We start from the raw sequence: 18304 nt of genomic DNA on the forward strand, positions 1-18304 counted from the left end.
CGCGGGGTTGCCTCGCAACAGCAAAGCCACGCCCGCCTGTTGGGTAGAGCGGGCTCCCCCCACGCCCGGGGTAGACATGCAGTCAGACACCCTCTTTGCCATTCAGCCTTCAGAGGGCAGCGCACCTGTGTAGGCTTCTTAGGCAGAGTTGCTCAACCCCATGAGCCTGTGGGGAGGCCTGTGACCCATGGCCCTGTGTCCTAAACTGGGTGCACAGGGTGGCCTTGGCTTGCAGGGCTGGACAGAGGCAGCGTGATGCCCCAAAGCCTGATCCCAGTGTGTGGGGCCTGATTCCTCTTGCACGGGGGCCAAACAAGGTCCCCCAGGACTTGATCCAGGAGTATGGACAGGGTCCTGGCATGCAGGGTTCAGTCTAGCCCACGATCCAGCCCTGCGCTACTCATCCGGCCTAAGGGGCCACCACTGCTTTAGATAAGTGGTTCCCAACCTCAGGTCGTGTCCCAAATGAGGGTTGCAGTGGGGTAATTCCAGCAGCGCTGCACACAAAGGACAAGCCACGCTGCGTGCAGGAGGTCTCCCACACCCAGGCTGCCACCGCACTCTGGTCCCAGCAGCAGGTCGCGGCAAAAAAATGTTGGGAACCACTGGTCTAGATTGATCAGCACTCAGTGCCAATTGTTCACATACTTACGGAACACTTTAAGTTGATGGTTTTCTGTATTGCAGCTCCTCAGTTTTCCTTCTCTGTGCGTGCATCTATACACGCCATTAAGGCAACATGATAAACACTAGTGCAGTTTGCACCAGAATCAGCTGCTCCCATGTGTAGTATCTGCGCATGCACCTGGGACTGCAGCAGCTTGAGCCAAGGTGGAGCAGCCCTGGGCTGGCAGCAGGCTTGGTGGGAGGGGCTGGCTGGGACACAAGAGCACTGAAACTGCAGAGTTTGTGGCTGACCCCCAGAGCCTGCTGCTCCACCTCAACTCAAACTGCAGTGGTCCCGGTCACAGTCCACACATGCATTTCTGCACAGTAAATGATTCTGCCATAAGATAGTACTGTGCCTGACAGTACTGTCTTATGGGAGAGTCGATTAATTTAGAGCGTATTAGTTCAGGTGGAGATCTTTGCATTAATCAGGGCATTATACTCCTGTTGCCCAGGATTTACCACATTAGCATTCTTAAGTTTTCTTTAGGTCATTTAGATTTCATAGACATTAGGGCTGGAAGGGACCTCAAAGATCATCAAGTCCAGTACCCTGCCCCAGGGGCAGGAAGTCAGCTAGGGACAAAGGATCCCAGGAAGATAAGCATCTAAGCGTTTCTTGAATGAGTCCAGAGTAGGTGCCTGCACCTCTTCTGGAGGGAGTCTGTTCCAGGCCTTGGGGGCTCGGACCATAAAGAAATTTTTTCTTATGTCTAACTTAAAATGGTCTTGTAGGAGTTTATGATCATTGGTCCTTATTTTTCCATGGGGCGCTCTGGTGAACAGACATTCTCCCAGAACCTGATGTACACCCCTTATGTACTTATAAGCAGTGTGAGCCTGCTCTTTTCCAGACTGAAGAGTCCCATGGCTCTCAGCCTGTCTTCATAAGGCCTGTTCTCTTGCCCTCTGATAATGCACTGGCTCTCCTCTGGACTCTCTCAAGCTTCTCAACATCCTTCTTGGATTGCAGAGCCCAGAATTGGATGCAGTACTCCAGCTGCGGCCTCACCAAAGCCGAGTACAGTGGGAGGATGACATCCTGAGATTTACTTGAGAAGCATCTATAGATGCAAGCCAGGGTTTTGTTTGATTTACCAGCTGCGACATCACATTGGTGGCTCATATTCATCTTGTGGTCAATCATGACCCCCAAATCTTTTTCCGCAGTGGTGCTAGCAAGCATAGCACTGGCAAGCCTATAAGTATGCTGCAGGTTTTTTCCCCCGAGGGGGAGTACCTTACATTTATCGGTATTGAACATCATCAGGTATGTGTTTGCCCACTTACTAAGTTTATCCAAGTCAGCCTGGATCACTAGCCTGTCCTCGGGTGTGGACGCTATTCCCCAAAGTTTAGTGTCTTCAGTGAATTTAGCCAGTGTGCTTCTGACACCAATGTCCACATCGTTGACAAAGATGTTAAAGAGAACTGGTCCAAGGACAGAGCTTTGGGGGACGCCACTGGTCACAGAGCACCATAATGATTCACTGCCCTTGACTACTACTCTCTGGGTCTGACCTTGGAGCCAATTTCCCAACCATCAGACTGTGGTGTAGCCAAAGCCACAGTTGGCCAATTTATCTATGAGGAAGTCATGGGACACCAGATCAAAGGCTTTTTTTAAAGTCCAGATATATGACGTCAATCTCTTCTCCCTTGTCCAGGTGATACATCACCTGGTCATAAAAGGAGATGAGATTGGTCAGGCAAGACCTACCCATGACAAACCCGTGCTGGCTATCCCTCAGGATGTTGTTCTTAGCCAGCTTATCCAGAAGGGTCTCCTTAATAATTTTCTCAAGAATCTTACCAGGGATTGAGGTCAAGCTTGTAATTCCCGGGATGTACTTTCTGCCCGTTCTCGAAGATGGCCTTCTTGGCCACATTGGCCACGAGTTTTCTAACATTTTTGCCAATGGTTGGGCTATGACACCTGCTAGTTCCTTGAGTACTCTAGGGTGTAATCTGTCAGGACCAGCTGACTTGGAGGTGTCCAACCTCAAGGTGATCCTTTACTACATCAACACTGATGCTGGGTATAAATACGCCCTCACCTTGGCCATTCCGTATCATGCTAGACAGAGCGGTCCCATTGGACTGATGAAAGACCAAGGTAAAGTACCCATTAAGCAGGTTGGCCTTTTCCTGGGTGTCAGTTATCAGCTGTCTTGTTTGGTTCAGCAGGGGTCCAATGTTACCCTTGCTTTTTTCCAACTCCCTACATATCTGAAAAGGGACTTTTTGTTATCCTTGATCTGTGAAGCCAAATGGAGCTCTGTTGCAGCCCTGGCTTTCCTGATCCGCTCCCTGCAGGTACAGACCAGTGCTGAGGACTTGTCTTCACTGCACAATTAACTCAAGTGTTGTCACAACGTAAATTACGTTCACACAGAACATTTTCATTCAATTTGGCTGGTTTGTCAGGGTATATAGGCTACACCTTGAATTGACGCAACTTGTTATCTCTTGACACAGTCACTCCCTGCAGCTTGCTAGTTATTTAGCAGTGAGGCCACTGCTTGTGGTAGGCTAATCTAAGAGAGAACATAGATCACCAAAGAGCTGATCTAAAATGTGGCCTTTGTTTAATTTTGTGTTGCATTCTGTCTTTCAAACATAGCTTTAGCAACTGTTTTATCATTAACCCAACTTGGTTAATTTCCAAGAGCTAAATATAAACTAGCATCACATCTTGTGGGAAACAGCTTCTGGCTCCTTTGTGATTCCTTAGGGAAGATTCCAGGTCAGTGTCTGGATAAAATCCAGATGATTAATATTCCGGCAGGGGGTTGTTGGGTTTTTTTTTGGCCTCTGCCATTTCCTGCCTTGCTTTTTCCTCCTGTCCCACTGATATTCAGTGTCTCCTGTGACAGCTTTGCCATTTTCCTCTTAGCTGTTCATTTGTTCATCATAACTATTACTTACTAATTGTCTTGCATGTCTAGTGTTATCCTTCAAACTTAGGCCTTTTTCCTTACAGTTGATTCTCCAGTTCAGTTGGAAGTTTGACCCATACAGACTTTATTTTGTTCCCACCTCCGGTCATCTTCTGCATCCCCTGCAAGATTTAGGATTCTCTCTTATCACTTGTATCCTCAACACATCATGTCACAGCCATAATAATCCTGTCAGCTAAGGATTGCATCAAATCCTTGCTGGAGTCTGCTACTGTCACTATTTTGTGAGCAAAACACTTTTCTTGGCAGTATCGAAGAGGTGCAACTCCAGAATTGTCAGTAGCCCAGTAATGAAGGGGTGTACCGGGGTAGAGGAGGCTGAACTTCAAGTTTCCATTTTAGACAGGGGTGGGATCTGAAACTGGGTCTCAAATCCCAGGTGAACCTTTATCACCCAGCTGTTAGCCATCTTGAGATTGTTGAGGGTTTCACTTTTGCAGACTGCTGATCCAATGTACAATGGAAAAACAGTCTTGAAAAAAATGAAAGCATTTTGCAGAATAGGAACTTTTGTGTGCTTTTTTTACCATAAGGCAGTATTGCAGTATGTAAATAAAGAAAAGAATACATGCAGAAAAAGCCAGGCTCACAGTAATTTGTTTTAAGAAAGGACTAACACAAATCACTATGCATCTTTAGTTTTTCCAGTAAATTAGTTTCCATTTTACTGATAGCAGTTTTCTTACCACCTTGGATGCTAACAAGACTGGAGAGAGAGAGAGAGAAAAGCTTTGTAGCATGACTTAAATTTCTGATCTAAATACACACAGCCATCACAACACTCAACCCTGCAACTTATTTTTAGCAGTTTTAAGTCATGTTGTTTAGTTGTACAAATGGGTGAATTGCAAATCCAGTGTAATTTCTCCAGTGTTATATAGCAGTTACTGAAACAGGGTCTAATAGATCTCATTTTAAATAGGGTTTAAATATTTGTTAGTGACTAAGTTATGCTTATGCATATCCTCATTGAGTAAACAAAGAGCACAGTAATTTACAGTGGGAGGTCCCTATCATTAATACAACTTACAAACAACGCTACACAAATAAATTACACATTTCTGGTAGATCTGATATCTGAGTTGGTCTAATAAAAGATAGTTGGAAAAATTCTTCTTAGCAAGCTTTTGGGCACAAATGCCCTTCATCAGGCTGAGAAAATCTGTCTGTGTTCTTCTACAGACACTTCCCCAGCCTGACAAAGGGTGTTTTGTGCCTGAAAGCTTGCTAAGAAGAATTTTTCCAACTATTTGAGTTGGTCTAATAAAAGATATCGGATTTACCCAAAGAACCTTGTCTACCTATGTCCTTAGATCAACATGCCTACAACCTACACCCCTGAAACATTTCTGGTATAGAGTTCAGTGGAAAAATTCCCTGAAGAATTCTTTTAATTGCAGTTTTCCTTCAAATGGTCTAAAAGTCATGATTTAATCCTTTAGGCTGCTTTAGGAATTCTTAGGAAAAATGTATATTCTTCATAGGCACTGTGCAAACTTCCACATAAAGCTTTTGAATACTGATCATTTGCCCATACATTGTGGGTAAATGACCACTAAAGGCCTTTGTTTTTGTTGTGGTGGTATTCAGAAATTGAACCAAGGCCCCTTAACTTTTCAGCTTATGTCATCGTATGTTGTCTGATATAAAGACATTATAAGGCCTTTGCTCAGACTTATCCTAAGCAGTTCAAGTTGTATTGTCTGGTATGTTTTTCAGTCTGACCTAAGTTAATTTTCTAATGTGGAATTGACTGTCTTGGACCAGCCATCAAACCACAACAAACACTACATAATACAAATTTTCGTCTTCCATATGCAATCAGTGTGCTACCTGGTCTTAGGCAGCCTTCACATCCACAACACCATGTGGAGCCAATCCCACACACACTTTCGCTTTGTTAATAACTATGTTTGTTGTTGTGAAGATAAATGGAAAGCTGGGGGCATGGGTCTGGTTATCTGTGTGTACATATTGGGGATGGGTTTTTTTATTGAGAGATCCTTTAGCTGATGGATATTCAATTTAAAACTAACTACTGTTAGTTTTTGGCTGTACTTGCTTGGTAGAACAATTCACAGCTATTAGTCAGTTATCTCTCTCAATATGCTGCACATTACATCACTATATAACAAATCAAATATCGTCTCCCTACAGGTATCGGATATTCATATCAGTAGGTTTCGGGATCCCAAGCGAGTTCTTGATTTTGAGAAGTTCTGTTCTGAAACAATTAATATAATTCAACCAGCACTTGTTCTAGTAACAGGTAAGCAGTCCAGAAATCAGACTTGTGTTGCCCCCTCCTTTGGCAGTTCTCTGAAAAGCTGTTTCTAGATTCAAACAAAGAAGCCAAAGCTTTAGGGCTTTGTAAGTAATAAGAGTGAAACCAAAGCAAAGGGGCATCTTGTTAACCCCACAAAAAGATACAGTACTAGCCCCAGCAAAATCAGTATTAAATTAAACTGTATTTTGGAGGTAAAACTGGAAGGTTAGTGAGAGTAAGTGCTCAGCACCATGTAGTACAGCAAGGGGGTGCATCTGTATCATGTCTTTAAAAAATTCCTTAAAGTTATGTCAGTGTGCCTCAAACCTGATCAATGGCAACCCTTCCTATTCTGGTCCCTCCAGCTATGATTGCCAATCATGTGTGTTGTCTGAGATATGGAATGCTTAGCTTGAAGTACAACTAATTTTACCTGTCACTTAAAGCAAGCTGTTCTTATCTCCAAACTGTCAGTTGTTTATAACCCCTATTCATTTATATAAAAAACCTACGTAATGCAAGAACTAATCTTTATGAGATTTTGCTGCTCATGCTTTTTTTACCATATGGCATGTCAAGACAGATGACATAAGCTGTTTTCGCTGTTTTGGCACAGCTATCAAAATGGATTAGAATATACTAAGTAATCTGAAGCAACCTTGTTGTAATTGCTGTATGCTGGACTCTAGATGGGAAGGGGGCAAGGTTCTCCATAGTAGAGAACCTGTCATTGACTGGAGTTCATGCTGTCATTATTGAGCAAGCATGTTTCCTAAATGGCTTTTAGGTTAAATTATAGTACCATATTTACTCAATTCCAAGGCAAAGTTTTTCCCTCAATCAATGCAGAGGGGGAAAAAAACCCTCCTCTTAGATCTGAGTACCAGCCTGGGGCAGATGCCAGCTCAGCTTTGGACCTGAGTCAGGATTGAAGCCAGAGCAGAACTGCTACTTGCCTTAGGCTGGGGTAGCTTATGTGGTGAGGGAAGAGGCTCATGATGGGGGGCACGCAAGGGAGACTATATGAGGGAGTGGGTGGTACAGAGGGGAGATTGTGCACTGCACCTCCATTGGGCGGAGGTGACCACATTGACTTCCTATCCCCATCTGCCTTCCAGCCACTTACTAACTACCCCACCACACCCCACTGCTTACCTTCAGCTCCATCTCTGGCCCCCCCCAGCTCTGACCTGGCTGGGTCTGAAGCTGCTGCTGCTGTTTCGACCTTGCCAGGTACCTTGCCTGTGCTGGGCCCTGGGCTGCCACTGTTGACTGCCCCAGAGCTAGAGCCAGAGCTGCCACAGAAGGCACAGGAATGGGGAGTGGGGGGAGCAGGCACAGGCATAGGGGGAGGGCTAGAGGCAGGAGGGTGAGGAGCAAGGGTCTGGTTCCTCACCCTCTGCCTTTGCTTTCCCTGCCACAGCAGTGGGGAGAACAATTTTTAAAACAACCCCCAGTAATTAAATTATATACATGGAAAATTATAACTAATTTATAATTTTCCATGTATAGAATCTAAGTATTGGAGGTTGTCTTAAATTTGAAGTTGCCTTGGATTCAGGTAAATACGGTGATTCGGAAGTATCTTAATTTGTTTGTAGATAGTTAAACAATGTGCATCAGTAAATGAGTAAGCATTAAAACAAATTCCTAATGGACGTGTAACTCAAATATTGGCAAGAAAAAAATGAAAACTCCAATTATAATTAAAGCTAACATTACCAATGTCAGTTGAGTGACTGTCCTAGGAAATGTAGTACTGCAAGTAACAAGTTGACCCCTCGGTGTTTTCAAGGTATAATGGATACTTGTAAAAACTTTCTCTGCTTAAGCCAGGTATATGGGATTAGCAATGTGCTGACATTATATTAAACAGAAGATGAAATATAGTTATGTAGAGTACCTAAACTTTAACAGAGAGCCTTCAAGAGATTCCCAGAGGAAGCTCTTACAAATGGCATATATTTCCACTATACATTCAGAGAAGGCCTGTGATCATTTAGAGCTGCAGAGAGATTTTTGTCCATCTGCAGGCCAGAATGACGCAACTTGGGGCTGATGTGTGCTGGCACTAGGACCCAGCCACTACCACCATCACTTTTCCCTGCTGCAGTGTGGTGAAAGTCCCTCCATGACTGAAGCCCCTGGCAGCATCGCAGCACAGCACAGGTGAAGTCCTCCACTACTGAAGCCCCCCAGCTCTGGGCCAGATCTAGCCAACAGATGGAAAACCAGGTTGCCAACCCCTGATTTAGAGTATAAGGAATGCCCTGTATGCGTGCACTGTATATTATTTCTGTGCAAGCTGCATAAAATGTAGTCTCTCATTCAGTCTTTGTTTCATGCATTTACAGGTGACTTGACAGATGCCAAAACAAAGGACAAGTTGGGGTCTGAGCAGATTGAAGTAGAGTGGCAAACTTACCAGTCAGTCTTGAAGAGGTCACGGGTCATGGAAAAAACCAAGTGGATTGATATTAAGGGGAACCATGGTAAGAACTGAGGAACTAATAGTTTAAATGAAGCAGCCTGTTACTTCCCTTAAGATCATGAAATCTCTATCTAGTCAAATTAAAGTGAAGGCTTTTTAGGATGTGAATACTCATTAATGCACTGGTGCAAGGTCTAACACAGGGTATGCAAAATATGGCCTGCGGGGCCCCTAAAAAATTTAGAAAATTAATATTTCTCTGTCTTTGATTCCTGTAAAAAAACACAGGAACCAGGGGCAGTAGGACCCAGGGGAACCCAGTGGGCTCCTGCAACAGCAGGGCCTGCCCAGCCCTGCCCCCTCAGCCAGAAGCCCCATCAGGGGGCTCGGGGACACTGGGAGTGAGCGGATGCACGGGGCCCACACTGGTGTCCCAGGGCCAATGGTGGCAGTGCCCAGAGCAGGGCGGCAGGACTACAGGGCCCCGGCCGGCAGGGGCTCTATGGAGCCAAGCCAGCTCCCCCCTCTCCTGGCTGGTGCAGCCCAACCTGGCTCCACAGACCCCTGCCAGCCTGCACCCCGCTCTGGGCCCCACCGGTGCTGGCCCTGGGACATTGGTCCCAAGATGGTGGCCAAGGGGCGGGGCACCTGTCAAGGGGCAGGGCTAACCATGCGGCCCTCGACAGCTTGCCAAGAATGGGTAAGCGGCCCTCTGCCCAAAATAATTGCCTGCCCTGTCTAACGCTTTGAAGTTTTGCCATCTGAGGATCCACCTTAATGGTAGTGTCTCCTCCTACATCGGTTTCAGGATTGAGCTTTTAGCAAACAAAAGCATAGGGTCTCTCATTTCTTGCCTTTGACTAGCAAGTATTTGCGTAACTTGGGGCATACCTCTTAAACCAGGGATATCAAACACAGTCCACAGGCCAGCTCTCTGCATAGCTTGAGCTGAAATATATGGGCATCCATCCTATAGTTCATCCAAAGCCAGATGGCTTCAGTCAATAAGACTTGAGCATGTTATTCATATTAATAACTGTCAGGATCACAGGACTGTGCACTGTTTCCTCCATACTATCTATTGATTTGAAAGTGATGTTGGATGGTTAAGCCCAAACAGAGTCTTCAATACCAGGAAGAGAATCATAAGAATTTGTTAATTTGATCACAAGTTCCAGAATTCCATAGGCTCTGGTAAATATTCCAACATCCAGCATGAAAAAAATTCCGGAACCTATTGAGATTAGTGGAAGGACTGTGCATCATACAATATTTACCCAAAATCCTGTGCTTAGAAAAGGCCCTTGTGAGCGCAGTGATTAACTTGGGAATTGGCTTAAGGTAGCATAAAAAAAGTAGGGGTTTGCTGATAAAGATTTTCTTGCCCGACACCAATAGCCAATTATTCACCAGGCACCTTGGCTGATACTGATCTGATGATAACCGATTTACAAGAGCACAGCCGGGCAGTGTGGAGAGCAGTTCCCTGCAGCTAAGTCTGTAGAAGGGAAGGGGCAAGGGGGGAGGGAAGGGGAGGGGAAGGGCAGATCAAGCCCCCACAGGGAGGAAGTGGGGCAGGGGCTGGAAGTGCTGCCCCACCAGGGCAGTGAATGGGATCCCGGGGCTGGGGCGGAGAGTGGGACAGAGCTGCAGATGGCTCATCCAGGGGATCAGTGTCCCAGCACTTAAAAATGGCAGTGGGGGCTCTTGAACTAAAGTTCACCAAATAAGCTTTAGTTCAAGTACTGTTGCCACTATTTTTAAGCATGGGGATGCTTTTAGGAGTGGAGCTGAGTGGGGTGAGGGTGGATGTAGGCTGCCCTCTGTGGGCTCGGGGCTTTCCGCCCTGCTGTCTTTACCCTGGGAGCCACACACTGGCCATGCGTCCCTGCCCACGCAGCAGTGGGAAGTACAACTCGCTGCTGCCACCGCTGCCAGGTAGGTAGAGGACACGCAGCCAGCATGTAGCTTCTGGGGCAAAGACAGCAGGGCAGAAGCCCTGAGCACACAGCAGGCAGCCAGCATCCACCCCACACACAAATCAGGGAGAATATGCCCCCCCCATTCCTCCCCCAGGGGTGTGTGCAGCAGTGGGGAGCCACACCCCCTCCCCCCCACACACACACACATCAAGCTGCCCACAGCTCTGTCCCACTCCCTGCCCTGGTCCTGGGGATTCACTGCCCGAGCTGGGCAGTACCCGCAGCCCCTGCCCCACTCCCTCCCTTATCGTGGTAGTTCCAATCTGCCCCCCACCCTATGTTCCTTCCCTCCCCCACACTCCTTTCCCACCAGACTTACCTGCAGTGCTGCTCTCCACACTGCCCAGCTGCATTCCTGGCCACGTGTACGTGTGTAACTGCACGCTTGCAGGTGGTATCCAGGTGCCCCTGCCAAAATATTATATTTATTGGTTAATATTACCAGTTACACCAGGAATAAAAATCCAATAGCTGATGATGTTAATTTTCCTGTTATTGGTGCTGATCTGATATGGCACCTATATATTGGTGCATCTCTCTAAAAAAAGTAGTGTAGATGCACAATTTTGCTCTAATAGGAAAAAATACTGAAGAGCTTTCCCATGGAGGGAATAAGTTCAGGGGACTGCTGAAACCTTCACTTATCCACTTTATCCTTAACACCTAGAGAAAGTGAGCTAAGCCAAAATCTTCAGTCCATCCTGCATGTGGCTTGGAGGAGGAGGAGTGCTATATAACTGGCAAAGAAGCAGATGTTCGTGGGTGTAGAAAGCTTCTTTGTGTGTCAGGGACTACCATTGTGCTTGCATGCAAATTAAAGGGGGGTTTGCTGATACACTAAACAGGATGTGAAGTCACATCTTTGCACTTGGAGAATGCAAAGTTACCTTGTTATATAGCTTGATGGTTTATGAGTTTGTCAGAGGGGTATCTCCTGATGTTTACATATGCACAGTTAAAAGCAGCCTGTGGTTCTGATGAGTTCATATGCAAACAGCAAGATTCAAAGATAATTGATGTTTATAGTATGTACAGCCTGCCGTGGTTTGCAGAACCTGTCCTGTCCAAACCATGCACCAAAAGAAGACTTGGAGCTCCAGATGGTTTATTTGGAATTTTAATTCATAATTTCCTTTTTTCTCTTTCCCTGCAGATTCATTCAACATTCCACACCTAAAGAGTGCCCAAAATTACTACAGGTACTTTAGTATACCATGCTAAACTCAAAAGTCGAAAGTTAATTAAATGGTAGAACATTCTTTTCATAGCCTATTTTTCATGTATACACCTTCTGACTGACTTTGCCAGAGCTTAAAGCCATGTTGGGTTTAGTTTTCCAGTTGTCCTCTGTTGCTTGCTACTCTTGGAATGGGCTGATTCAGTGGAAAGTTTGTTGCCCGCTTTGTAATCTTTCACTTCCCTATGGTTTGTGGCCGTGTATGTTGTAATTCTTCTGTTACTACACATGCTCAATGCATCGTATTTTTCTTCTCTCTTAAATCGTCTCAGTGACATGCTTCTGAAATGCCATCATCTTAGAAGGATTCTTTTGTAATCTCATATTCTGAGGTTCCACTCTGCATCTTTAGTAATACTTTATATCTGCATGAGGAGAGAAACTGCTGAACTAGTTTATCACCTCTGAATAAATTTTAGAAAATTAGAAAAGGGACAGGTAAGAAGGAGTGAGGACAGAGGAGAGGGCCAGACAGAAATTCCTAAAGAAAAAATCCTAAAGACTGAAGCAGAATGAATGAGAAATGCCTAACCCCCCTATAAAAGACAGAAAACCTCTTTCTCTATCCATATGAAGGATTGCAACAATCCACTGGTAGGCATGAGATGTGAAGGACATGTATGTTTGAGTACTAATTCAGCTAACCCTTTGTTTATGCCTTCACCACAGAATGAGCCTAAAGTGTTACCCCTAAATCCCTCCCCATCCACCCTCATCCAAACACAAAAAACAGCTTCCTCAAGTGTAGTGGTGCTTTTCCATTTGTTTTCCATTTTGTTTTCATCCATCTGGCACAGTTTGACTGCAGAAGCGAAGGTTTTACTTCAGTGCAACTCAGCCACTTTGCAATGATGGCTGAATTATTCAAGTGCTGATGTCCTACAGTACTGCACTTGCCTTAAATTTGAGCCGACTGCTTGTTTTATAAATCACTTTTTCATTGTCCAAATTCTATTTTTTGGGATTTTGTCTATTTAGTGACAAGTTTAATATGGCAACATATAGCTAAAGCAAATCCTATAACTTTAGTAGAATTGAGTCTGCTTGCACCAATGTTGATTTTGGCCCACATTCTGTATACTCTTCTGAATTCTTTATCATTAGACTAACGCAAGGGACTTTTTTTTAATTTCAAGTGTTCACTTGCTGAACATCGTGTTTTCAGGTAAAAAAATCTTCCACTTCTAAACTAAAATGACTTCTATTTATAAAAAAAAAAGTTCTGTAAATATTTTTTTATTTATTTTCTTGCTGTTGGGGCAGGTCTTAAAATTGATGCAATGGGAGTGAAGATATCTCCTGTATAAGACTGGAAAATTGCAGTAAAATCCCTTAAAAACTGTTAGGCATTACAGAAAGGCAGAGTCGGTATTGTTGGATCAGGTTTATTAATCAGATGTCCAAGTGAAGAATAATATTAAGGAAATATCCAGGAAATCCTTCATGAGGATGGAGAACGTTGGAGATAGCAGAGTAGAATGGTTGGTTGTGGAGGCATCTTTTTTCAAGTCAGACTGGCAAAAGTGCAATAGTTCTTTTGCCTGGGACAGGAGGAGACACTGCTGTCATGCTCCTGTACATTTCTTAGACAAAAGATATAATTCTTTGCCTCATCACTTGTACAATATAAGAGCATAGACAAGGGGAAAATGGCATGGATTTTTTTCTTAACATTCCATGCTAGTTGTCATATGTTAATGCAGAAGGCAGGAATTGTACGTAAAATGCACAGTTTGTCAAAATGATGTGATATAATATTTTTATCTTTTAACTGAAGAACTGGGGTGACTGTTTTGTTTCTCTGCACTGTTAGACTCAAATCTGTTCACCATACTTTCAGTGGGAGTGAAAACAGCCTGCTTGGGATGGTGAAACTGAGCTTCCAGGGTCTGGTTTTGGGGTTTTTTTTGTAATTCTTGAGGTGTTGCATCATTAAAGGAACAACGATATGGCTCTGCTTCAGAAAAAACACCATTTCATAAAATTTCCTATGTGGTGTTGGAGAATGGGTATTCAGACTGGTGCTGATTCATGCTCAGTAATCTTATTTATAAGGTAGTATTTTTTTCTCTAACTTTCTGACAATTTATAGTTAAATTGGTAAATTCTTAATGACAGAAACTGTTTTAGATTGTTATAACTGAACAGACCAAATCACATTTCTTATTTGAATTGCTTAACATTTTATGTTCTGTTTAGAAAATGCTCACATTAAAAACAAAAACCTCAGCTGATCTTAGTATTTTGCACAATCAATATAGTTGTAACATTTTACATTTTTTTTAATTTCAACTTTCATAAATACTGGTGGTTGGAAGGTTCAATCCCTGTGTCAGCGCAGGGGGCCTACACATAAAATCTGTTCTAGGTGTAGAGTCTCCTTCAGGAAGAGTGTGAGGAGAAGGATTTTTTAGGGTGATATCTTTTACTGAACCAGCTGCATAGTTGGCATGGTGTTAGACAAGCTTTCGAATGCAAGATGTTCTACATCAGGTCTGAGCGGTAAAAGCCAAAAAGCATTGTAAAAAACAGTTGTAAAAGAGTCCAGCCAGCTTATGAATTTCTGTTCCGAAGCTCACCTTTTAAAGGAGTTGGGTAGATTTCCCATGAGCTTGAGGATAGTAAGGTCAGAAAGGAAGTGGCTGTTCTGTGAGAAATATCTACTACTCCCCCCAGCTTGGTGTTACCTGCAAACTTGCTGAAGGTGCACTCTGTGCCACCTTCCAGATCACTGATGAAAATATTGAACAAAACTGGCACTAGGGGCACGCCACTTGATACTAGCTGCCAATTAGAGATTGAGTCATTTGCTACTACCTTCTGAGTCCAATGATCCAGCCAGTTTTCTGTCTGCCTTACAGTCCATTCATCCAATCCGTACTTCCTTAGCTTGCCTGCAGGAATGTTGTGGGAGACTGTATCAAAAGCCTTCCTAAGTTAAGGTATATCACATCCACGGGGCCAGTCATCCCATCATAGAAGGCAATCAGATTGGTCAGGCATGACTTGCCCTTAGTGAATCCATGCTGACTGATCCTAATCATAATCACCTTCTCCTCCAAGTACTTAGAAATGGATTCCTTGAGGACCTGCTCCATGATTTTTCTAGGGACTGAGGTGAGGCTGACCAGTCTAGTTCTCCAGATCCTCCTGCTTCCCTTTCTTAAAGATGGGCACTATATTTGCCCTTTTACAATTGTCCGCAACCTCTCCCAATTGCCATGTGTTTTCAGAGATGATGGCCAGCAGTTCTGCATTCACATCAGCCAACTCCCTGAGCGCCCTTGGGTGCATCCCATCTGGCCCCATGGATTTGTACACATCCAGCTTTTCTAAATAGTCCCTAACCTGTTCTTTTGCTACTGTTGGCTGCTCACCTCCTCTTTTGGTGTATGTGTGTTGCTGTCCTTTATTTTTTCTATAAGAGTTCATTCTGGTGCTGTTTAGTTTCACCCACAGAGTTGCCATGAAGCCATTTGGGGCATTGGATCAGGTATATCATTTTGAGAACAGCATGAATAGGATCCATGACTTATGTTGGTTTTGTTATGGGGTTGTTGATTGTAGTAAGAGGAAAAGAGTGTTTTTACCAATCTTTTTATTCATTTTAGAGCTTGGCAAAGTTTAGTGTACATCTGTAATCTAGAAAAAAATATTCATTACCTCATTCCTTTATGTCAAAAGAAGGTATTACAAAGGTTAAGTAGGAATAATAGAAGTAAACCATTTGCTTCCTTCATTTAAAAAGCCCTCTTCAAAATACATTTATTTTAAAATAAAGTAATTGATGTGCAAAGGAACACCAGCTATGTTTGTTTCTTTAGCTTTCAAGAAGGCCTTAGAAGGTTAAAAATTGCTGTTTTGTATCAGAAATTTGGGGTGTGGGGGGTCCTAAGGTTCTTGGTGAGTAAAGAACTTGAAAGATCATGATATCTCAGGTACCAAGAAAGTGAAACACAATTGCAAGAGGAAATTGTATTTTGCATTACATGAAAGTTTTTGTGTAGTGTAACATTTTGTTTTTGTCTTGAAAAGTCCTTCATTATAGACTTAGTATCCTACCCTTTCATAGATTTAATAGATTTCTAGGGTTGAAAGGGACCTCAGAAGATCATGAAGTCCGACCCCCTGCCCATGGGCAGGAAAGAATGCTCATGTCAGATGATCCCAGTCAGGTGCTTGTCCAGTCTCCTCTTAAAAACCTCCAAGGTAGGGGAGAGCACCACCCCCTTGCAAGCCCATTCCAGATTCTGGTAACCCTCACCGTAAAGAAGTTCTTCCTAATGTCTAATCTGAATCTGCTGTCTGTCAGTTTGTGGCTGGTACTCCAAGGAGTGCCTTGGTAAACAGAGTATCTCCTATTCTTTGCTGCCTCCACCCCTCCCTGATGAATTTGTAGACTGCTACCAAATCCCCTCTCAGCCTTCTCTTACAGAGGCTGAGGAGATCCAGGTCCCTCAATCTCTTCTTGTAGGACCCCTCCTGCAGGCCTCTAACCATACAAGTGGACCTCCTCTGGACCCTCTCATGGTTATCCACATCCCTCTTGAAGTGCAGCACCCAAAACTGAATGCGGTACTCCAGCTGCGACCTTACCAATGCTGCATAGAGGGGAAGTATCACCTCCTTAGACCTGTTTGTGATGCACCTGTTAATGTATGATAGAGTGCGGTTAGCTCTATTGATCACTTTGTCACATTGTTGACTCATTCATCTTTGAGTCAACTGTGACTCCGAGATCCCTTTCTGCTGCTGTCCTGCTTAGAAGGTCATCCCCCAATCTGTATGTGTGTTGGTGATTTCTTCTCCCTAGGTGCAGCACTCTGCACTTATCTTTGTTGAACTGCATTCTGTTTTGTTCTGCCCAGCTTTCCAGCCTGTAAGTTCAGTTCAGTTCAGTACCCCACCCAATTAGTTTGTCAGAAAAACTTTACACTTTGTCAGAGACCTTTAGCATAACAGGGACAAGAGGTCTCAATATTCCTGACATTTTAGAAGTAAGCAAAAAAAAATCCCATTTCAAGTTTCCTTAAACATCAAAATTAAACCCAGGACATAAGTCCATCTTTTATCCTTTAAAGGTCTCCTTTAATTAGGGTTTCAGGCAGTCCTGCTAACCCACTTGGCTTGTGTTGTCATGGTCCTGCTGTCATTTGTACCATTTTTGCACAGGAAACATTACCTATTCTGACCTTTTTTCTAAACATTTTCATGTTAACATGGTTTGTCCTGATACATGATGTCCCACATACCAGGTATGTCCCCTTTAAAGTACAGACCTTTCAATGCCTTTGATTTTTAAGACTACACCTTCAATAGGAAGGCAAAGATTAAATCTAGTGAAAAAATTTGCATTTGTTCTGTATACCTCATCTTTTGCCATTGTTTTTAACTTTCCTAACTCTGCAATATGTGTATCTTATTTTGGCAGGAAGTATTCTGGTTGGCGTAAAGATGGCTCTTTCCATTATATCCACACTACACCTTTTGGGAACTATTCATTCATCTGTTTGGATGCCACCCTCAGCCCAGGCCCCAAGAGACCCTACAATTTCTTTGGGATTCTTAACACGGTACTGTCTTTGCATTCCAGTTTGCAGTCTGTGATATTTCTTGTAATATGTAGGTCTGTTTGTTTGTTTGTTATCTGACAGGTGAGGTTTGTCTTTACAATTTTCAGACTCCTTTCTTTCTGCAGAAGAGTCCTTGTATTTTAAAATTATGATTTATCTCAAGGAAAACAAATGTGGCTATTTCTTCTCCTTCATTAGAGACCAGTGTAGCTTTTGTTTTTTCTCCCAAGAAATAATCCAGTATTCCAACATTAAAATGGCGGATTAAGACTCAAGCAGACACATAGCAAATTCCTGCAGCCCTTGGGAATGGGCGCAGGCTATGCTGACAAGTAGAGATGGAGGGCAGGGGTGGAGAGGTGAAAAAGAGAAGAGGTAGCAGGGCAAAATCTTACCTGCTCCTGATACTGTTGCTCAGACGGCAGCAGCCTTCTGGCACAGGCTCCCTGGGAGCCTCCCAGGGGTGTCCCATTTGATTCCTCCCACAATATGCTATTGGGTGCAGTGCTGCTCCTAGCGTGGCAAAGACTTCTGGGGTAAGAGGAGCACCATTCTGCTCACCCCACTTGTCCCCTGCCCCCCAGATACACTGCTAGGTGTGGGCCTGCGCCTGCCTGGCTCCTGTAGCCAGACTGGGTGGATCTGCTCCCAGCATGGCAGACTCCAGGGGAGCAGGGCATTCTGGCATCCTCTCGATAGCCAGTGTCCATGGTTGGTGGCGTGTTCTCCCCACCCTCAGTTACTAAAAGTTTTTGATGGCAGTAGTGTATTTCAGTGTTTCCTTCCTAATTCTGCCTTTTTCAGTTTGGCAGATGTATTCTTTGCATTTCAGATGAAGCAAGAAACAAATGTCTTTATTAGTTAGGTGCTTTTCTTAGTGCACCAGCCTTCATAGAATCATAGAATTAGGGCCAGAAGGGACCTTGTAGATCTTCAAGTCTTGACCCCCTGCCTGGGCAGGAGAAAATCTGAGCTCAAATGACTCCAGCCAGGTAGGCCCCCAGGGTAGGAGCCAGCACCACTTCCCCTGGAAGTTGGTTCCAGATCCTAGCCGCCCTAACTGTGAAGTAGTTCCTACGGATGTCTAATCTAAACCTACTTTCCAACGACTTATGGCTGTTATTCCTTGTTATGCCAGGGGGCGCTAGGGGAAACAAGGTCTCTCCCAAACCCTTCTGGTCCCCCC

General features: G+C 44.1%; 1 protein-coding gene across 1 annotated transcript in view; it reads left to right on the forward strand.

Annotated features, from left to right (window-relative positions):
• The window catches only part of TMEM62 (transmembrane protein 62), a 47928-nt gene that overhangs the window by 6957 nt on the left and 22667 nt on the right, over positions 1–18304 (forward strand). Inside the window, exons 2-5 of the mRNA XM_019519094.1 lie at positions 5787–5898; positions 8250–8387; positions 11462–11507; positions 16977–17118. Coding sequence (XP_019374639.1) covers positions 8348–8387; positions 11462–11507; positions 16977–17118 — 228 coding nt within the window. The 5' untranslated portion in view covers positions 5787–5898; positions 8250–8347. The remainder of the gene's footprint in view (positions 1–5786; positions 5899–8249; positions 8388–11461; positions 11508–16976; positions 17119–18304) is intronic.

The sequence above is a fragment of the Gavialis gangeticus genome, unplaced genomic scaffold (genome assembly GCF_001723915.1).
Source record: "Gavialis gangeticus isolate Ggan-Ray unplaced genomic scaffold, GavGan_comp1, whole genome shotgun sequence".
Lineage (NCBI taxonomy): Eukaryota > Metazoa > Chordata > Crocodylia > Gavialidae > Gavialis > Gavialis gangeticus.